Source organism: Calliphora vicina, chromosome 4, assembly GCF_958450345.1.
Source record: "Calliphora vicina chromosome 4, idCalVici1.1, whole genome shotgun sequence".
NCBI lineage: Eukaryota > Metazoa > Arthropoda > Insecta > Diptera > Calliphoridae > Calliphora > Calliphora vicina.
The window spans coordinates 100717269-100741648 of NC_088783.1; the positions used below are offsets into that span (position 1 = coordinate 100717269).

The 24380-nt window shown below is 29.0% G+C and overlaps 1 protein-coding gene across 1 annotated transcript; it reads right to left on the bottom strand.

Annotated features, from left to right (window-relative positions):
- Positions 1-1940: 1940 nt before the first annotated feature.
- LOC135957914 (synaptic vesicle glycoprotein 2B-like) lies at positions 1941-6215 on the bottom strand. Its single transcript, XM_065508757.1, has 7 exons — positions 6084-6215; positions 5697-6021; positions 4452-4830; positions 3831-4157; positions 3609-3741; positions 3381-3537; positions 1941-2218 (listed from the first exon to the last, which is right to left on the bottom strand). Exons 1-7 carry the CDS (start codon positions 6199-6201, stop codon positions 2011-2013), a joined length of 1647 nt encoding a protein of 548 aa, XP_065364829.1. The 5' UTR covers positions 6202-6215; the 3' UTR covers positions 1941-2010.
- Between the last annotated feature and the right edge of the window lie 18165 nt (positions 6216-24380).

Genomic DNA, 24380 nt, shown 5'->3' on the forward strand with positions numbered 1-24380 from the left:
ACAAGTTTAAGGTGTCAAAATATGATTAATAATTATAATTTGTGGGAATGTCAATTATATTTTCGGTTTCGCATGTTCGCAGGATCCTCTTATCGCAATTTCCTTTTAGAGGCTGCACATTTTTTGATAAACTTTTTGTAGTCACATCTTTTTTTATGATTTGAAATTCTTATTAAAAAATTTTCAGAAATTCGCGCCATCTGTTAATGAAAATAATTTTAATTATTGTTTTATCAAAACTAGATGTCGCTGTAAAAATGTAAATTTTATTAGTACATGTCGATAACATTTATTTTTTAATCGTTAAAAGAAATAATGTTATCGATGATTGTAGTAGGACCGTAAAAATAACATAAACTGAAAATGTTAATTACTGCTGCATGATTCTGTAAAACAGGAGTTGAACACTATTTTCGTATAATATTCAATAAATCGTAATAATATGCTTACTGAACGTAACTATTTTGCTTACTATTCGTAACAAAGTTGTGAATATAAATGTTGATTTTAAAATATAAACAGATGGTGTGATAATTCACTAGGCGTTTTGTTTTAAAGGTTTGAGTCAAAACTTAATAAAACGTAGTATTTAGCTACTAGTTATTTAAAAGGTTGTTTTCTTTGGAAAATAGTATTGCCATGTCAACTACAGTGCACTCGCGATAACATGAACTAATTAAAATCAGGCCAGTTCCCTTTAGCAAGATTTTTCATATTCGATAATGGCATCTAATTCCTTCACACCTAAAAACATTTTTCCCATACAAAAAAAGTTTTACGTTAAATTTATATTTAAACAAGTAAGAGAGCTATATTCGGCTGTGCCGAATCTTATATACCCTTCACCAAATTATACTTCAAAATAAAAATTTTAAATATTTTTATTTACACAAATTTATTTTTTTCCAAAGTTGCTTTTTTAAATTTTTGGAAAAAAAATTTTCGAATTGTTATTTTAAATTGTAAAATTTAAAATTTTTTTTTTAAATTTAAAAATTTTTTTTGGTGAAAAAAAATTCGGTTTTTTTTTTTCGATTTTGACCCATTGTAGGTCCAACTTACTATGGTCTTATATACGGTCTTTGAAATATATATCATTAGATATCCATATTGTCTATATTAATGTCTTAGTAATCCAGATATAGGTCAAAAATCCAGGTTGTCCTGGTTTTTTCTTCAAATCTCAGCCATTTGTGGACCGATTTGGCTGATTTTAAATAGGAAATTTCTGGAAAGCATGTCTGACAGTATTATTGAAGATTTGGATCCCGAAGATATCTGAGGTCTTAAGAAAATTGATTTCAAATGACAGACAGACGGACATGGCTCAATCGACTCCGCTATCTATAAGGATTCAGATTATATATACATTATATATAGATATTTCAAAGACCTTTGCAACGACGTATATAAGACCATAGTAAGTTGGACATAGAGAAAAATATTTTTTAACCCTATTTTTTTCACCAAAAAAAAATTAAAATAACAATTCGAAAAAAAATTTTTTCCAAAAAATTAAAAAAACAACTTTGGAAAAAAAAATTGTTTACCTAAAAATATTTAAAATTTGTATTTAAAAGTATAATTTGGACAGAGGAATATAGCTCTCTTATTTGTTTAGATATGGCGGGCCTAAGTAAGAAATTTTTTTTAGAATATCTTGTGATAAAATTCCGAATAAAATACAAACAATCAGTTAACACTTATCTCGTCCATATAAAAAGTTACACGCATCCAAAGTTGGAACAATTTGTATATTAATGATTTAAAATTATTAAAATACGGTAATAACAGTTATTTCGGTAACGGTAGCTTAGAGGTAGTCGAGTTAAAAGGATGTATTCGGGGTAACTCCCTAACTTAGCGGTAACGGTAGCCAACCTTGAAAAATAATGATAAAATCACTAACTTATGAATTTTTCAATAAAACCACAAACATGTTCCTATATTATCTATGTATTTTTATTTTTTAATATTAACTTAAACATTATAATTAACTGTAACTTATAATTAAATATTATTATTAATGTCATTGATTTGCTTTTTCGTATCCTGAGTTTTCGGCATTAGAAAACCCAAACAACCTGCCAATATTAATGCGCATGATGAGGTGTAAAAAGCTAATTCACAATGTGTTTCTATTAGGGCACCCATTATATAGCTTCCCGATACGCTGCCAATGCGTCCCAGCATTAATGATATGCAAACAGCCATTGCTCTGAAAATAAAATAAACAAAAATTATATAAAATTTGTTTTATTTTTTATGTTATTTAGTCCTGTCAAATGTAATTCCAAAGGAATTGGAAAAATATAAAAGATTTAAATTATAATTTAATGATTTTTTTTTTGTAGGAAGGTATAGTTTGTTGAAAACATTCAAATAATAAAGATTATCTCACATAAACATAACATATTGCCCTCTTCTTAATTAAGTAAAAGCAGTAAAAATAAACTTTTATAATTTACTGTCCCAAACGTGTGACGTAAAATACGATTGTGCTTATTTAAAAGGCTTTTTATTTACTCAGACAATTTTATCATAACACTGCAACAACACTAAAAAGTGAATTTGATAAATATGTACATATTTGTGACGTAAACTTCATGTTACCAACTTGTCAAATACATATATTTTTGTGCTCAATGAAGGTTTCCGTGTTTATGTTGATACAAAAATTGTTTATGTATCTATCTTAGCCCCTGTCTATACTTGACAAATATTTATCATAATAATTAATGACGTTTGCTGTCAAGACAAAGTTTTCTGAGCAGAAGAACTAACAATTTTGTAATAACGAAGCAATAATACTAATAAATGGAAACTGTACCTTAATTATACCCTTCACCTTTGTGTATATATAAGTTTGTCATTCCGTTTGTAATTTCCATAATATAACTCGATTTTTGACCTATATCTGGATTACTAAGTCATTAATATAGACAATATGGATATCTGATGATAGATATTTCAAAGACCTTCGCAACGACGTATATAAGACCATAGTAAGTTGGACCTACAATGGGTCAAAATCGGAAAAATATTTTTTAACCCGAATTTTTTTTCAACAAAAAAAAAAAAAATGTAAAAAACAGAAAAAAAATTTAAAATTTAAAATTTAAAAAAAAAAATAAAATAACAATTCGAAAAAATTTGTTCTCCAAAAAATGAAAAAATCAACTTTTAAAAAAAAATAAATTTTGTTTAGCTAAAAATATTTGTATTTTTGGTGTATAATTTGGTGAAGGATATATTAGATTCGGCACAGCCGAATATAGCTTCTTACTTGTTTTTCTCTAAAATTTTCTCTTGACAACCATTTTGAAGTTTATCATGACAACATTGTATCAGGTATAGACATAAGTTTAAGTACTACATACCTTAAATTAGTTGGATAAATATCAACCACAATAGCACTCATTACACTCGTCGCCACACCAGAACACAGCATAATGGCGATCATATAAATCGCTACAACAGGAATCTTGATTAACATACTCAGAATTCCAAAAACACCAGACGCTGCTAAAACAACGACTATAATACACAAAAAATATATATTAAAATCAATTTTCCCAAGTTATGAATTTGCTAGATTAAAAACTTACATAAAATTGGAGTACGATTGAATTTTTTACTGGCAAAAAGCACACATAACATCAGCGACACATAGATGACCTCCAATGTGATCGTGTGTTTATAGGTGGATATTTCCAACTTTGTGGTGCAGGTGTTTTCAACCTAAAATTAAAAAAAAAAATTAATTATAATCAAGTCGTTAACCCATGCTATTAATAAAGGGTAAACATTTTCTTAATAAGGATTCTTACCTGATTATCATCTAAACTATTTGAGCTCGAAAAATTCGAGGATTGTGTAAATCTTAAAATATCACAAAGGCATAGAGGTTCCTCATTTTGCTGTGTATATAACATAGTATTATTTAGAATATAGGGAAACCACATATAGATGCCATGAGCAGTAAAGAATGTAATAAATTGTATTAAAGCAGCCAAACAGGTCTTGCGAATGTGTTGTCCCATAAATAGTGGCGCTGTTTGATCCCATATTAAGCGTAATATTGAAGTAAATGATTTAGGATCATCCATGGTCTTTTTGCGTAACGGCGTATCCAAATCAGGCAAAATTGTTGTAATCTGCGGAAGTTTAAGCAGATAAATTAATAAATATGCAGTATATTTCTCTATAACCTCCTGTCTATACTTGACAAATATTTATCATAATAAAAAATGACGTTCGTTGTCGAGAAAAAGTTGTCTGAACAACAATTTTGTCATATTTTTCATCTTGACAACCATTTTGACGTTTATCATGATACAAATTTATCAGGTATAGACAGGGGGTAAGCCAGCTATTTTAAACATTCCTTTATAATTAGATTAAACATTGCAGATGCAATTATAAAGTATTTCTTTTTTAATGTAACTTACCGCAAAACTTTCATCTTTATGATTTTTATTTCCTTTGGTATTTTTGCGATGCATATTTTTCAAAATATCCAAAACTTCATCTGATTTATTTAAACCCATCAAGTATTTAGGACTTTCGGGCAAGTAGCCTAAAATAATGCAGCAAACAAGTCCGGAAACTCCGCATATAATAAGATATAAACGCCAGGGTTTATAGACAATTGACAAAAATGGTATATCAAACTCCCATTCTTGGTTAATGAAAAGCCACGCAATAATTGGAAGAAATACGGCACTGAAAGCACTAATAAAAGCTGCACACATGATGGCTTTGTTGCGATTCTTTTGGCAATGGAATTCGCCCAAATAGGCAAAAATTGTAGCAGAACCAGCTGATATCCTAAAATTGTAAAATTAAAAAAAAATGATTATAATTATAAATATGTAAGTGCCGGTTTACACCATGATTTTTACGACGTAAAATAAAAGCAACTTCAAAAGAGAATTAAGAAAAAACGACGTCGTAAAAGTCATGGAGTAAATCGGCACTAGGCTGGGTTTACACGATGATTTTTACAACGTCGTTTTTTCTTAATTCCCTTTTGAAGTTGCTTCCAAAATCAAGTTGTGTTTGTACGATGAATTTTGGTTGCATGTCTTTTATTGCAGACAGATTTGATTTTTATTGTTTAATCGGTTAATCTTCGATCACGATAATTTCAAATTTATTCACAAATATAATTTCACAACTTTAATATGTATTTAGATTTAATCAATGCAATTGGTAAAGATTCGTTTTCAAAAAATTTGTTTTATATTGTCGAAAACTTTTAGTAACATTATTAACATGTAACATACACTTTACTCTTATTACGTTATTGATCTCCAATCACAAATATATTCTTGCCTTTCATCACAATATGAATTTAATTAGCGATTTTTTTTTAATGATTATTACTGACACTAATCATTAATTTCAAACTCCACAAATTAATTAATTAGTCTGCTACACAGGGCAAGTTTTCTTGCCGCAAGTCTGAGTTTATAGGAGAGAGAGACAAGAAGAAAGAAGAGGGGTACACACTTGCTCGTACTGGCAAGTCTCTTCAATTCTCTTTTGGCGTCTATTAGGTTTTGACATATAAAATTGAACACAGGCTTGCTGTGTGTAAACAGACGAGCAAGTTTAAAAGATAATCGCAGATACTTGCTTCAAGTTAACTTGCCATGTGTAAAAGCAGACTTAATAAATTAAACAATACTTACAATATTCCATTTAAAAATCTCAAAATTGCCATCATTATGAAATTGAATGAAAAACTGGATATCAGTGTCAACAAAAAGGCCAAAAGCAAAGCTGGTCTCATTGTCTCCTTGCGACCTTTGGTATCAGCCAAAAAACCCCACAAATGGGAACTGAAGATGATGCCTAAAAAGCAAACAGCTCCCAAGATGCCTTGCTCTTGATAGGACAAATTTAAATCACAGGCAATAACGGGCAAAGCAAAACTAATGCCCACCGACTCCAAAATCACATTGTTCAATACTAGCCCCGAAAATATTATAAGTTGTATATTATATTTGCCATAATCTGTAATAGAAAATGTTCTTTAAATCTTATGGTTTCTTATATGTTTTGTTTAATATAATTACGAGTCTTTTCCAGAGCTTCATCTATGGTGGCAATTGTGGTTGGTTCTGGTTGTTTTCGTGTCTTTTCCAAAGCCTCATCAATGGTGGCAATGGTGATTAGTTCCGACCTTTTTACCATTTTTTTGTTTTGTTTTATTTCCGTACTATAACTATACACGTGTTAAGAAGAGAAGTGCGAAAATGTTTATCCACTACTAGTATTTATTTAATCCATTGTCGGATGAAACTGAATGAGTATTTTTTTCTAAATGCGTGAACATTTAACTATTTATACTCCGTCGACTTGTTTTATTTTAATGTCTGTGTACTATTTTTAAACATTTGTTATCATTATTATTGTTAGGTGATGCTTAAATTATCTCTTATATCAATTAAAGTACATAATTCCTAAATACATAACATCTGCTGATCGTCTACACACGATTGTTTATAATAAAGTTTGTATTTGTTTTTGACTGTACTTTTATCGAAATTAAATAAACTTTCCTCTGGCACGCAGAGCTTAAATTTTTGTGCGTGTCATTGTTTATATTATCGGAGCCGTTAGATTCGATAACAGTTATATGTATATATATCCTGTGATTCCTATTGGAAACAAAGGGCCACATCGAATCTGTTCAATTCGTTCCGGTTTGATAAAAGTTATTTTACTTCTCTTCAGCTTAGATTAATAAGTCTAACTTTGAAAGTAATATGTTTATAGCTATGTGAAAGGATTCAAATATTATCTGTATACTACAGGCTCTAGAGATGTTGGTTAAGAATCAAGCTGATATAACGACGGTCTACGTTATAAATCGAAATATTGAAGAAAAATTGCTCAAGGACTCATGTAACCCCATATATCCTGAAAGCAAAAATTGCATATTTTGAAAATCTTTTGCAATAAAATTCTGAAACTTGGTAGTATTTATATCTTTTTTAGTGTTGCCAAATATACCGATTTTCACGGTATTATTCAGCTTTTAGCCATTGAATCCGGAGTCCCGCGCGGGGCTCGTAATTCGATTTTTCTAATCTAGTACATACATACTTACTTAACATCAAGTTATTGAAGTAATAATTATAAATTTGAAAAAAACACGGAATTTGTGATGAAAATATATACAAAAATCCACAAAACAATTGAATGGAATTGATGTAAATATTCAAAAAAGAGTTCTTGGATAACTTCGTGCATAGAGTATCCAAAACCGAAAACCGGTCAACCGGTTTTTTCATCTTTGTAAACTCCACCGGTTTCGGTTTTTTGACAAACCGGTTTTTGTAAGACGATTAACCGGTTTTAATGAAATATATTTTCTAAAGCTCATTTAAACATATTGTTACGAAATTGTACTTGAATTCAAATATAACGATTTTAACGGCTGATTTAAAAGTACCATAATGCTTTCAAATAGCAGTGCTGTAATAGCAAACTGTAACATATCTGTGGGCATTATTAACATTGAATAAAAGCTTTCAGTTGGCCATTGATCGTAAGTATGGCAACGCTGTTTGCTGCGACCGTATATTCGAATATTCAGTTAAAGAACATTGTAGAAAGTACACCACAGATGGCGTATGAATTAGAAAGCTCTGAATATACGAGCTTTGACAGTTAAAGAGCAATCTAGAGTGCAGATGACAGTGTTATAAATAGTGGCAGAGATTGTAGTCGTTAGTGAGTTTATCAGAGACGCTTTTCGAATAAACATCAACTGAGTGCCTTATAGTGCATTTACACCTACGCCATAAACATGTTATAAGTTGTTTATGGTGATAAACTAGTTTAAGAAACTTGTTTATCCATACAAAACAAAAACAGGTTTGTAACTAGCTTTTGAGATAAACTAGTTACAAACAACGAGTTTTTGCTAATGCAACTCTGTTTTTCAACATTTTTCTGGCAACGCTGGTAACATTTGACATTTGCTCAAAAATAAAAAAACTGTTTTCTTTAAAAAACATTGAGTGACTATTTAATTCTGTTGTTGTACATTTTAAATAAATAAAGAGTTGTTACAATTTTCAAACTACTGAACGGCTTTTATTTGCAATCAAAAATATCCGGTTTATTTAAAGGAAATAAACCAACGTTTTGAAAAGGTTAAAACGTAACAATATTTATGAAAAACCTTGATACAATTTTTAAAAAATTGATTTATTTTATAGAAAATTACAACATTTGACAATATTTCGTAAAAGATATAAAATAATTGCATAAAGATAGAGTCTTCAGAATTCAAAAATGCCAAATTTCCGAAGATTTAGTACACAATTCTTAACAAATTTCCTATTAGAATCCAAAAATAAAAATAAATTTAAGTATAAATAAAAATTTATTATAAACCGGTTAACCGGTTTTTTTGAAGACAAAAACCGAAATATAATAAAAATCTTTTTTATGTAATTTATTTTACAAAAACAAAACACATGTAAAATTTACACTCAAAGATCGAATTCACTTAATTATGAATAAATCCATTGATTTTTATGATCGATGTCTGAACAATTCTGCCGTTTTCGATTTTTCATGGTTTTTTTTAAATAAAAACATTTGCTATTTTCCCGTAAAAATATATTTTTTGCTTCAATTTGTTATTGTAACTCCGAAACGGATTAAAGGATATTTAAATCTCAACTTTTCTAATACTACGTTTATACGTAGCCTATTCGCAAATAAAAATTATTTTCAATTAACTAACTCTCTGTTTATATGTCACTTTGGTTACGGAAAATTCTTATATTTTTAAATGCAAAAATGAAAGAATTAAAAATTCTTGTTTCTCTTACAATTCAATTAATGCAAAAACACAATGAAATATTTAAAAAACGAAAGATAAACTAAAAACGTTAAAAAATATGGCAGTGTTTAAAATCTTATTTGCAAATATTGTCGTTAATCAGGAATTTTTTATTTGCAAATAAGCCTTGCGTATAAACGTAGTATAAGTTAACTTTAATAATATCGGACTAACCGTTTTTGAATAATCATTAATTATGTGGAGAAAAATCTAAAAAAATCAAAATTTTACTTAAACTTTTTTTTAAAAAAAAAACCTCTCCATAGAATTTTAAATTTGTACCATATTTGTACTACAAAATTGAATTTTTCAAATAAAAAATAAACAAATTTTATTTGGCATATTATCTAAAAAACGCCAGTTAAATTTAAATTATTTTTGAAAAAGAACAACGGTTTAATAGTGCTTTATCCAAATTTCATTATATGAAATCTTTTTATTAACATTTTCATTCATGTTTTTTGATTTAAAATTTTTTTTCTTTGAAAATAAAATTTATTATTTTTTCAAAATAAATTCAGTTTGACAAAACACAAGCAAGCTCTTTAAAAATAGATAAATAAAAATCAGCTATGTTGTTGATTTCACCTTACTTAGTGCATCCTGATATAGAATAGAAAAAATTGGAAATTAAAAATTACACTAGTTTACAAATCAAAAATTTTTGTTCGCTCATGGAATGAAACTTATATTTTTGAGAAGAGCTAGGGACGCTAGTTAATTGGCCATTTTTGGTTTCCCACCTATACGAATTCCAAAAAAAATTAACGGGAAAAAAATAAATACTGTTTAAAAGTACATCTTTACTGTAGATAAACGTTAATAAATCGCTATTAAGTACAAAACTCTAAAGTAAAAACTATTTTAAAATTTCTTCTAGAAAGTGTTAAATAAACCCAGACCATTTATGTTTTATTTGCGGAAAAATTATTCAGTCAAATCGAGGTTTTACTATAACACAAATACTGTAAAATGCTTATTTACATTAAAAAATGTGGTATAAGCTTTAGATAAGACAAAACCAGCATTTCAATATTTATGCAGCGTGTTCCTGAGTCTTTCCGAGGCTAAATTAAAAGAAGGGATATTTGTGGGTCCTCAAAAGAAAAATTTTGGGTGATACCAAATTTGAGTGTCTATTAACCGATGTTGAAAAAGCAACATGGAATTCTTTTAAACTTGTTCAAGAATTTTTGGGGAATAAGAAAAGTCAAAATTACAGAGATATTGTTGCAAATTTATTACATAATTTTGAACTGATGGGTGTAAATATGTCCCTCAAAATTCAATTTTTACATTCTCATGTGGATTTTTCCCGGAAAACCTCGGACACATGAGTGACGAATATGGAGAACGTTTCCATCAAGATTTGAAGTTCTTCAAGAGGAATTATCAAGGTTTTTGGGATCAGAATATGCTAAGAGACTACTATTGTAGTGTCGTGAGGGAGATAAAGGAAAATAATTATAAAAAGAGGACTAAAGCACTTCACTTTTAATTTTTTGTCCTAATTTAATGTACATTTTGATATGTTTCGTTTTTAATAAATATCTCAAAAGTTTGACGTCCAGGTTTTTTTTTAATATTTTTTCCGAATTTAGAAGACCTAAATATATAAATTCCCATATGTTTCAATTCATGAGCAAAAACCCTGTAAACTAGTGTTATTTCTGTAGAAAAATTTTAAAAATCTTTGGTTTTAAATTCCTTGAATTCATTCATTTAATTAATAAAGCAGTAGTATTTATCAAATTATAACCAAAACAAAAAAATTAATAAAATTATCCAAAAAGTCGACCTGAAAATATGCAAACTTTAAACCTTGTAGTTCTTAATTTAAAATTGCAGGCCAGAAAGTTCTGTTGGTTGATTTGATAAATCTTCATTTGGGTCAAACAATTTCTCTCCGATTACGATAGATAAGTTATGTGTCTCGTGCCATCAGATTTCATTTTAAGATTCTATATTTTATTGCTCTATTTGCCCTGTCTATACTTGCCAAATATTTATCACAACAATTAATGACGTTTGTTGTCAAGACAAAGTTGTCTGAGCAAATGCACTAACAATTTTGTCATAACGAAGCAATAACAATAATAAAGGGGACTATAAATCATTTTTTTATCTAACCAACCGTTTTGATGTTTAGCATGATAAAAAGGGTTAGAATTCAAAAGAATGGCAAGAGTGTGTAAACTCTGATCATATAATTCTTAAAAAAAATATTACATTTGTTCAAGAAAAGAGAATAAATAATAATAAATAAAACAGTTTGGACAAGATGAATTCCACGCGTAATAAAACAAATACATATGCCCAATTCACAATTGATGTCGTAGTATTGTAGAGTTGTATGTCATAAATATTTTTCAAACAATTTTTTCGAAACAAAAACAAAACATTAATAATAAAAACTACGACATACAACGATACAACGCTACGACACCAATTGTGAATTGGGCAATATTATTGAAATTTTACAAAAATATTTACTTTCAAATAGTTTTTATTTTAAAAATACACACCAACACCAGTAAACTGTCAGGCAAGAACCAATCTATCAACATTTTAAGCTCTCGTAATAGTTTTTAGTTATTGACCAGACCAATTATTACAAATATGCACCATTAAAATTCCGTTAAGTTTTTTTTAATGACTTGCAGTTTTCTAGCAATCTTGATGAAAAAATGCGGTAGGCAACAGTTGTAGAAATGTTTGTTCGTTTAACTAAAAAGATAAGATACATATGTACATTAGGAAATAACCACACCATTTGTCGGCTCATTTTGAACCAAAACCATTTCTAAAAATGTCCAAAATTTTTTTAAAATATTAAATATGTTTCTATTAAAATAGCGGATACATGTTGTTGTAATTAATATTATAAATACGGTTTCGATTCAAATATGATGTAAAATACAGACTATTGTCGTTTTTCCCTTAAATAAATGGACAAACTTAAAATCTAACTTCAAAACATCAACGAGTTCTATCTTAATAACTTTTATTGGTCCATTCAACTAAATATAAGTCGGTGTATTTTCTTATTTTTGTTGTGCTCTAATGTATGCTTTTTATTTATTTCGTCTTTACCCACTTCCGGCGTCACGACAAATACCACAAGTAATTTAATGGCGCCATCTGTTAATGAAACAAAATGTTAAACTGTTGTTGTACACAATTAGATGGCGCTGTATAACTATATCCGCCTTGTTAGGGTTTATATCGATAACGGATGCTGGTATCGTAAGCATGAGTAGTTGTTAACAAATTACGATAAAACGAAACAGTAGCTCGTTTCTATTATTGTATGTGAGAAACTTTCGAAAAACACTAGTTGCTCATCAGATACCAATAGCCGAACAAAATATTTTTCAGCTCTTGCAATAATTTTGCCAGTAACGGTGCGTTTACACATGCAAGTAGATTGAGGAAAGTTGAGAATACGTATTATTATCGAAAATGTCGAAAATACATCGAAATGTCTACAAGTTGCTTGAGCGTTTACACATGCAAGTAAAAGTTCATTTTAAAAATGTCGTCAAAACGTAAACACATTATTATTAAGAGTTGCCTAGGATACATATATTTGTAGGGAAATAATTGTTATAAATAATTATTATTATTACTTTAATGAGATTAGTGCTCTTAAATTAATTTAATAGCGTTCTTTATTCATATTTGAAGAGAAAAAACAATTTTTTTTACAAATATACATAAAATAAGTTAAAAATATAATAATTATTTTACCACAATCCAGTAATTTTTTTTAAATTTTTTTAGTTAGGCAACTCTGTTTGTGTTTTTGACACTTTATTGCAGTAAGTGTCAAAAAATCACTGTCCATCGAAATTCACTAGGCAGTGAGCTGTAAGTGGCTGCATGTGTGCTTGTGTTAGTGCAAAAGTGTGAATGTATTGTGTTTTTCGAACTGTTACTTGCATGTGTAAACGCTAGGTAAATTATTAGTTTTGCATTTTAATGTAAAATAAACGAAATTTGTATGTATATAATTATCTTTCTAAAGAGATATAAATGTAAAAAAATTGGTTAAATTTTAATGTTATTAATAATCTCCATGACACGTTAATGCCACACAGTGGTATGAGAAAAACAAGTAAGAAAGTATTGTCGGTCAAGCCCGACCATATAATACCCTACACCAAGTAAATATGCAAAAATATTTTTCTTTTAAAATATCAATAATTTATATTCGTGTCTGATTTTCGGAAGTGGGAGCTATGATCAGTTATGGACCGATCACCATGAAATTAGGTTGTGTGATTTATGTCTATATGAAAGTTATTGTTGTTGAATTTTGTGTGTATACTAATATTCTTAAGAGATTTATGCACGTTAAAGTGATTTTCGGAAGCTGGTCAATATGGGAGCTATGACTAATTATGGACCGATCGTAATAAAATTTGGTGACATGAATTTCATATATATAAAACTTATTTTGAGCGAAATTTGTGTAGAAACCTATATAAATTAAACATTTATGACCGATAAAGTCCAATTTCGGGAGGATATTTGTATATGAAAGTGATTACAAGTCGATCAGTATACTTTAGATTAATATTTTTGGGCGTTACAAACATCTGCACAAACGCATTATACCCTCCCCACTATGGTGGTGTAGGGTATAAAAAAGATGGAAATAAATCTGTAACTTCTAAACCCTTAATCCGATATGAATGAAATTTGTCTTGCGCAAAGAAGAAGTGTTGTTGAGTTTAAGTTTTTAATTTTGACTGCATGGGCCCACCAGGGGTGCGGCCATGGTTCCCCAAAGTAGGACACCTCGGGTATGTTCAAATTTTAAAACGATCCTATTTCTTCGGCTGTATTCCGATTTCAAAACCATTACATATATAGAATCTCCTCGTCGAAAGAAAAACCTCGTCGTAGCTATCAATTATCTCTTATAACTTAGGAGATATTCGCATTTGAAATTTAATTATCAACATTTTTATCCACCCTACTCCAGTGTTTTAATAACAGCGGGTCCAAATATTTCCCGATTTTCTCCATTTTTCTTTTATTAGACTAACAACAAATGTATATGGCAAACCAAAAAATAATTATTTAAAAATCGTTACTGACTCCAAAGTTATATGCATTTGAATTTAAAAATTTTTAAAAAGTATTTTATTTCTTTTAAGTTATCTAAAAACTGTCTAAAAAGGTGTATTGGGAGTTTATACTTTTTGAAAAGCTAACTTTACATTAATTATTTTAAATGAAATCAAATTTGAAAATTGTTGAACTTTAGGGAAAAAATTCTCAAATCCATAACCCATTTTAGATGGCCAAATATGTTTTTAACTCAATACTTTTATCGGATATTTGAAAATAACTATAGGTCGTATTCATAAACAATTTTTAAATTTATCATAGGTTTATAAATCATATTTCGTATTAAAAAGAGTGAATATTTTTACATCTTTTTGTTTTTAGAGAAATAGGATGAACAAGTTTGTTTTTCATTTCTAAATTTTTAATTTTTCTACTGAAAATAGATTAACAGTTAAAACCGATGAATAATTTCCGGTTTCGGTTAAAACCGAACACGAAACTCTACTACATACTAATTGGGCGCTTAGCCTACTACATACTAATTAAATACCTTAACATAGCTATATGTTTTCTCATCATGAAAAAAGTTTCAAGGGTTTTTATTATTTCAGTCGTGGTTGATATATGTACGTATTCATGAAATTGCCTATATGCTATAATTCCGTTCAAATGCGTTATAAATCTGTCTCTTCCAAACTACAGGTCCGATAGCAAAAGGATGTACAAACAAATAGTACAGAAGGACAAAAGCTATCAGAAAATGAAATGTTTTACAATCCTATTAGAATGCAAGGTTATCGATCTCACCTCACAGGTTGACAAAGAGAATTCCAAATGGATGTACTATTATTCAGGCTGAAAAACGGCTATTAAAAGAGCGGATATTCGTATATACACTGATAAAATCTCTGATATGTGTATATACGACATGGAATCTGGTCCAGAAATTCCAGGCATCCTTAAATAGGACGGCGAGACATTCAATAGTCGTATTCATGTGGGTACAAAGGCACGAAGATACAATAGGGAACTTGGTGAAATAAAGTCTGGCGGGGACATACAATTCCTATGCGGCATTCCATTATCCACATGTATGTAAGTTGCGCATTAGAGACCAGGGATGTTAAAGTTGGCACAATTGTACTTTTTTTTGGTACATTTTGACCTTCTAAAGTACCGTGGTACTACCGCGACTCATTTGGTACAATTTAAAAATGTTTTGTATAAACAACTTTTACAAAAACCACAAGCAATTTGTAAACATAATATCAATATTGATATTGTTAAAGCAATTAAAGAAAATGCCAAACAATTTTATATAAAATTTTGAGTTTTGAGAACTAAAGTCAACCTTAAAACGTGTTAATGTGGCTCCATAAATTTACTCCTGCAAATGTTATTTCAAGTAGTATTGTACCTCTACTAGTGAATAACCACTATATAGATTTGATGCAACATGGCTACCTAAAATGGTCAAATATTTCAATTCTATGGAGAGATTTTTTTTAAAATTTTTTAGTAAAATTACAAAATTTTGTTAGACGTTTCCTCACATACTTAATGATAACTCAAAAACGGTTAGTCCGGTATTATTAAAATAAACTTACAATATATTTTTTACGTGAAATACCAATTTTTTTTGTTTTAAAAAAATTGAAACTTTGAGTGGAAATTTTATATGTGTTTTGTTATTATTTTCACGTAAAAAATTTATTTTTGCTTCAATTTGTTATTATAACTCCCAAAGTATATTTATACAAGTACATGCAACTCTACAACAAATCAACAATAAAAAAAACAACATTAATTTTGTTTGTGTAAAACATTGTGAGATTGTCAAAAACAGTTGAACATTTTTGCCACAAATTTCACTCACGTTGCCTTTTAATCGGGTCTTTTCGTAAATAGAATAAGTCACCACTGCCACTTGTACATCTTTTTTGCACAATGATATGAAACACATAATTCCAATTGTTATTTTTACTTTTATTATTAAAAATTTTCAAAATTATTTTTTTTTTATTAATATTTTCATATACAAAAAATGTAAACAAACAGAAAGAAAAACAAAAAAGTAAAAAATTTTGACAATCTCACAAGTATTTACAAAGGAGAAAAAAATAAACAGCTGATCACTTGCATGTACTTGTATAAATATACTTTGATAACTCCGAAACTACTGAGCCGATTGAAACACAATATATATGTTAGTTAAAATTTGTACATAGCATGGGGAAAATTATTTCAAAATTCAATCAATCGAAAGAAGAACATTAACTGCTAAATTTTATGTATATCAAACAAAAAACTAAAATTTTGTGAATATGGACGAATTCACTTAATTGTGAATAAATTAGAAAAGAATCAATCGGTTTTTATGATATATATCTCATTTTGTTGCTATTATACGTGGCCATTAAATCTGAACAATTTCTGCCGTTTTAGATTTTTCACGTAAAAAATATATTTTTTGCTTCGATTTGTTATTATAAATCCGAAACTACTGAGCCGATTAAACGGAATATAGGTTATGTATATTTAAATTTTTCTAAGTTTATTTTGATAATATCGGAGTAACCGTTTTAGAGTTATCATTACTTATGTGGAGAAACATCTAAAAAAGCACAATTTTACTTAAATTTTTTTTTCAAAAAACCTGTACATAGAATTTAGAACCATATTTGTACTACTGGACCACAATACATAAAGCCTCTATTTAGAGCTTAAGCTGATGTCGAGCGACTGAAGTCAGTAAAAATTAAAACATTTGTTACTATGAGATCGCTCAGATAAGATTTGTGTGTGCGAACCCACCTGCCTCTCTCATTTCTATTCTCTTTTCAAGAGGGTGTGTGAACCTACCTGTATGATTATCAGAATGATTATCTTTACTTCTCCCTCTCTCCTTTATACTCTCTTTTCAGGCAATACAAAGGGACCAACTAAATGGACCAAGTGATCTGTACGTCGGGATGGCTGCCTGTTAACCTAACCTTCTCAAAATCATAAACACTTAAGGCTATATCCATTTTTAAATTTCTCAAAGGTTTTTAAAACGAATTTTGTATGGGGAATTTTCTTTTATAAACCTTTCATAAATTTAAAAATTGATTATGAATATGGGGTTATGAAATAAAGTACAATTAAGTACGGTTTCATAGATTTTACATGAAAATAGTTTTTGCCCATATATTGATGTACACTATAACGCCATAACCTCCCGGTTGTAAGTTTTTCTGGAACAATCGGAGTGTTACAATTTGGTTACAGAAAATATGGGACTTTTCGGCTTGTGCACAGAGAAAACATATTCGTGATAGCAACCGAATTTGTTGCCAATCGAATGATTCGGTTGAACACATCGAATTTTTCAGTTCTATCAACAGAAAGTCAGTTGATAGAGAAGAATTTCGGTTGAAGCAACCAAACTGTTGTTACCCTTTCCAATTCTGTAGCCACAACTGTAAAATTCGATCACTAAGGAAGAATCATTCGATTGGCAACAAATTCGGTTGCTATCACGAATATGTTTTCTCTGTGTGGTAACAATATGAAGCCACATGTCATAAAAAAGCACCCCTAAAGCAGTGGACATATTAAGAGATGAGTTCGATAAGCCAATTATGACCTCTCAGTCGGCCACTCAATCGCCAATGCTTATAACCTTGCGTAAATTGACCGTTGGAACACAACATTACCCTTCTTATTATCAAAATATCATTTAATAACACTGTCCAACAACTCTTTTGGAACAGAATAGCGACCCTATAATTCTGAAAGGGCATGTTGAGTAGATCATTTTTGTAGAATAAACTTATAGTCCAGCTAGTCTGAATTATTTTTTACAGTGTATCAAAGTTTTCATTTTTGATCAAAGGGAGCAGTATACTAACGATCTTTTTTTTAGTTTTTTAGACATGTCGGGCCTACGGAGGTTCAAATTTTTTTTTTAAAATATCATCTATATTTGCGATAAAATTTCGAATACTACAAAAATAACTTGCTAATAGTTATCTCGTCCATATAAAAAGTTACATGCATCCAAAGTTGGAACATATAAAAAGGGCGTATTTTTTATGTTTTTTCCAAAACACATTTTCTATGGAATATACAGAAAAACGTTAAGATTTTTCAAAAGGGAGAAAGTTTTGTGGATCTCCTGATGAATAAATACAAGATTTTTGTATAAATTGTTGGTATTGGTGAAAACCTTAGGACTTCAAAGATTATCATTTTAGTGAAATAAAATAATTTTATGAATTTATCGGACTCATTTACCTTGAAACTAAAAAGAAATAATATATGGATTTTACAAGAACAAAAATATAAAATTTGAATTAATGTACATTTTTATACCCTTCACCTTCGTGAGAAGGGTATATATAAGTTTGTCATTCCGTTTGTAATTTCTACATTTTTCATTTCCGACCCTATAAAGTATATATATTCTGGATCCTTCTAGATAGCGGAGTCGATTAAGCTCCGGAGTCCGTCTGTCCGTCTGTCTGTTGAAATCAATTTTCTGAAGACCCCAGATATCTTCGGGATCCAAATCTTCAATAATGCTTTCGAGAATTTTGCTATTTAAAATCAGCAAAATCGGTCCACAAATGGCTGAGATATGAGGAAAAAACCAAGACAACCTCGATTTTTGACCTATTTTTGACCTATATCTGGATTACTAAGACATTAATATAGACAATATGGATATCTAATAATAGATATTTCAAAGACATTTGCTACGACGTATATAAGACCATAGTAAAATGTACCTACAATGGGTCAAAATCAGAAGAAAAAAAATTTTCACAAAAAAAAAATGAAAAAACAAAAAAAAAAATTAAATTTAAAAAAAAAAATTCTACACAGCCGAATTTAGCACTCTTACTTGTTAAATTTAGAAATATTGTATATCCAAATGACCTTAAATCAAAGGCATTATAATTTTTGACAGTTTTTATTTCAAATACCAAAATTCCTAAAAGGGGGAAAATGTGTTCCAAAAACTGAGTTTTTTTTAAGTGCCTACTGTGACGTTATTTACCTTAACTTTGTACGTATATTGTCGACGATATGTGTTTTACCTTTTTAGAAATTTTTTTTTAAATTTTTTTTTAAATTGACGAAGTTTGGATAGGTCTGGGGGCGACTAGGTCCGCTTAATTTAGCCAAGTTTTATATTACACGCTTTCGCATTAGGTTCTCTTTTCGTACCATATAAAAATTGTATATAATCCCAAAGAAAAATATAGGGACTTGTTTGGGAAAAAACGTAAAAATACGGTCATTTTTACATGTTCCAACTTTGTGTGCTTGTAACTTTTTATATGAACGAGATAACTGTTAGCAAGTTGTAGTATTCAAAATTGTATCGCAAATATAGATGATATTTAAAAAAAATTTTAACCTCCGTAGCCGACATGTCTAAAAAACTAAAAAAAGATCGAGCAAAATTAAAAAAAAATAAATAAATAACCCTAATTAACTCTTGACCTAAAAGTGATAACCTACATGTGTATGATCTTTGTAGATCTTCTCGTGGACTATTTATATGTATATCAACTTATTCGGATTAAAAAATATGAGACCCAAGGTGGCGTGTAATTTTGCTAATTAAGCGTAAAGAGCATTATTTACATCTTGGGTATCTTTGGTTCGTCGCATGTTTTAATCCTTAAATGTCCTTTTTGAAAAGATTTTTTTTTATTTTCTCGAAAAAGGGTCAAATTGATCCCTAAGGAGAGGACCTAGAGGGTTAAGATCTTCCACAAATTTGATCCCCATAAAATTCCACAATATAACTCTGACATAAGAATTCTCTTAGACATTAACTTACAACAGTTTTTCAGTTAGTATACTGCTCCCTTCGATCAAAAAACTCACTGTAAAAAAAATCAGACCAGGGGCCTATTTCACTAAGCTACAAGTTCACAATTACAAGTGTTTTTGCCTGTAAAATTGTGAACTTGTGAATAATTGTGTTTCATCAAAATACAATTACAAGTTTGTAGCTACAAGTGAATTTTACAAGTAACAAGTCTACAAGTCATACTTCTACAAGTGGTTTTGTTTCACTAAACTAAATTTGCACTTGTAAACTTGTAGAATTGTAGAATAAAGGCTTAGGGTCGACGGAGACCCTCAGACAATTTTTTACAAGTTACAAGTGAATTATAAATTGAAATAAAATTTGATTTTTAACTATTTTTTAATAAAAATTTTGTAAGTCGAAATTTTTTTGCTAAATATGATATATGAAGTGACCATTTATCGAAATAATCGAAAATCTATATTCGGCTGTGCCAAATCTTATATACCCTTTACCAAATTATACTTCAAAATACAAATTTAAAATATTTTTAAGTAAACAAAATTTGTTGTTTTTTAAATTTTTTGGAAAAAAATATTTTTCGATATTTTTTTTTAAATTTTAAAATTTTTAAAAAATTTTTTGGTTTTTTCATTTTTTTTTTTTTGGTGAAAAAAAAAAATTCGGATTAAAAAATATTTTTTATATAAGAAATATTATTGAAATATGTTATATTGCGTTTTTATAGGATATTTAAGCATTTTGAGTAATAATAAATAAGAATTGGTAAATTAATATCACAATATATATGTACATTGTACAAGAACTTGTAATTGTAGAAATTGTAGTTTACAAGTGCAAAAAGCTACAAGTGTTGTGAAAATTTTAATGAAACACAATTCATCAGCACTTGTAAGAATAAGACTTGTAATTGTAACTTGTAAACTTGTAGAATTGTAGTTTAGTGAAATAGGCCCCAGGGGCCTATTTCACTAAGCTACAAGTTCACAATTACAAGTGTTTTTGTCTGTAAAATTGTGAACTTGTGAATAATTGTGTTTCATCAAAATACAATTACAAGTTTGTAGCTACAAGTGAATTTTACAAGTTACAAGTCTACAAATCATACTTCTACAAGTGGTTTTGTTTCACTAAACTAAATTTGCACTTGTAAACTTGTAGAATTGTAGAAAAAATTACAATTCTTATTTATTATTACTCAAAATGCTAAAATATTCTATAAAAACGCAATATAACATATTTCAATAATATTTCTTATATAAAAAATATTTTTTAAAACGAATTTTTTTTTCATCAAAAAAAAAATTAAAAAACCAAAATTTTTTTTTAAAATTTAAAAAAAAAATTTTAAATTTTTAAAATAACAATTCGAAAAATATTTTTTTCCAAAAAATGAAAAAAACAACTTTGGAAAAAAAATAAATTTTGTTTACCTAACAAAATTTAAAATTTGTATTTTGAAGTACACTGCGTTGCATTACTATAATTACACTTTATTTTTGATATTTCTTTTAAAGTTAGAACAATATTTATTAAACCTTTAATTATTTTTAAGAGTACATTAAGTGATCTCATATTTTCTAAAATTTGAAATACCACTTCATTTTTTTAAGAGAGAAATTGTGAATTAATATTTTGTTAGTGTTTCATAACTATAATTACACTTTGTGATAAACGAAGAAGAATGGTAAAGACATGAAAATAAAACAGTTATTTATTTTTATTTTGCAATTTAAAAAAATTTGAAGTAAAATGCCGCGTGGTCCATATCTTAGCGATTTTGAAAAAGGTCAAATTTCAGTATATTTAAAAAATGATTTAAGTTTTCGAGAAATTGCTAGAAAAATCAACCGTTCACATGTGGTAGTCACAAATTTTGCCAAAAATCCGGACTCTTATGGTAAAAAGAAAAGTGGTGGCCCAAAAAAAAAGCTGTCTGAAAGGGACAAGCGAAATATAATAAATTGCGCCAGCAACTCAATGAAGAGTCTCAAACAAATAATAAGTGAGTGTCAAGTAAATGTGTCGAAATCAACCATAAGTAGGCTTCTTAAGAATTCTAAGACCATTGTCCGTCAAAAACTCTTGTCCGCGCCAAGATTGTTACCTCGTCACAAAAGTGCACGTCTTGAATTTGCTAAAAGAAATCTACAAACTTCCTGGAGCAAGGTAAGTCAATAACTCTTGTTAATGGTAAGATTAAATTGAACTTTTGTCTATTGGCAGGTGATTTTTTCCGATGAGAAAAAGTTCAATCTTGATGGTCCAGATGGTTTAACAGCTATTGGAGAGATCTTCGCAAAGAACCACGATATTTCTCAAAAAGAAATTTCGGAGGCGGTTCATTAATGGTTTGGGGAGCTTTTTGTGCAGACGGTATGCTTGATTTGGCATTTCCAAGTACCAAAATGAATTCTACGGAGTATATAAAATTACTTGAAGATAAATTTGTGCCTTTTTTGGACAGCAGTAATGAACAACATTATATTTTTCAACAAGATAATGCATCTGTTCATGTAAGTCGTCAGACAAAGGGATGGTTATCTTCAAAAAATATCGAAGTACTTCAATGGCCCGCATGTTCCCCAGATCAAAATCCGATTGAGAACATTTGGGGACTATTATCACGTAAAATTTATGCTGAAAATCGTCAATATGCAACCGTTTTTCACCTTAAGCCGTTATCGATGCCTGGAAATCAATAACTGAAGATATAAGAAAAAAACTTGTTGACAGTATGCCTGATCGAATTTTCGAATTGATTCAGAAAAATGGAGGGCTTACACATTATTAAAAACTCATTTTTCTTTGAATTTTTGCATTTTAAGTTATTTGTATTTATAGTTGTGAAACACTAAATAATTTTGTTATATTTTTTTAAATAGTATAATAAAGGAGAACTGAATTGTTTTATTATTTTTCATAATTTAACTTCATTCTTATTTCGGATATACAGGTAATACTGTTAACATTTGTTTTAACTTGAGAAAATATACAAAAGTATTTTGTATTTATAGTTATGGGACGCAGTGTATAATTTGTTGAAGAGTATATAAGATTCGGCATAGCCGAATATAGCTCTCTTACTTGTTTATACCCAATCTATCGGAAAATGTGCGGGGACTGATAAAAGCAGAGTTTAAAATTACTACTAAAAAGTCAAAAAATTGCAAAAAAAATCATAATTTTACATGAAAACTGCAACAAATATTTAACAAGATAATATTTCATTGTATACATACTAAAAATATAAATACTATTTTCCAATTCCATATATGCACAAGCTTCATGGTAGAAATATTTGTCGCAGTTTTTCCAAAAATATTTTGCCTTACAAAATATTTTACGTTGCAGCTAGAAGACAAAATGAAAATTTTTCATTTTTAAATCTTTTGCTGCCTAAATATATGTATATTTTTGGTTAGCAAAAACAAATGAAATTGTATATAATATACAAAAATATTATACTTTATATACTTGATATACTTTTATCATAAAAGTAAATACTTTTGCAATTTTGGGTACTAATTTAGAATTGTCTATATATGTTCAGATTTCCAAAGTGGCTATTCCCAAAGGCAAAAAAAAAACAAGTAAGAAAGTATAGTCTGTGAAGCCCGACCATATGATACCCTACATCAATCGCCTTAAAATTAGGTGGCATAACTTCAGCATATATGAAACCTATTTAATAGTAAACAAAATAAATAAATCGTTACTTTAATATAGAAAGCCCCTAATTCGTGTTTTTTATAAGACCAGATTTTTAATTATTTCGATAAATGGTCCAATCATATATCATATTTAACAAAAAAATTCGGATTAAAAAAACACGAGTTAGGGCCTTTCTATATTAAGGTAACCAAATGCTAATTAATATTAAAAATTTTGGATTTTGTGTTTATTTTAACTAATTTTTATTAAAAAATAGTTAAAAATCTAATTTTATTTCAATTTATCATTCACTTGTAACTTGTAAAAATTTTTCTGAGGGTCTCCGTCGACCCTAAGCTTTTTTTCTACAATTCTACAAGTTTACAAGTGCAAATTTAGTTTAGTGAAACAAAACTACTTGTAGAAGTATGACTTGTAGATTTGTAGCTTGTAGTGTATGGGCTGGTGTGTCTGTCAAACATCTGTTTGTTCATTGAACAAACAGAAAACAAAATAAACACAAAGAAACAAGGTGGCCAGATTGCCGGCGGCGCTGGTATGCTCGCGTTTACCTGGCTGGGAACTCGCCGGAGGGGGTGGTCCTTGCCAGCAATCCGGATCGAAAACACACACTATCACAAAAATCATACCAGCAATAGTATATTTAAGTTAAAGGGGCTCAAAGTAGTTTCTCTTGTTTTTTTTTTTTTTTTTTTTTTCTTTTCTTTTATTTCCCTGCGTACCTATCTACCGAACAATTTCTTCTCCTGGCTGATGTTGTTGCCAGGAGATAACCCACCCACTCGGGATTGAATCCCGCCATGACATCCTATCGTAAGAATGTCCCAAACTTTCCCCGCAAACAATACCTTCCCTACTTACCGCCGCGTTTACTGAATTTTAGTAAATCATTTTAAAAAAAAAGAACTTGAAAAGTAGCAATTTCAT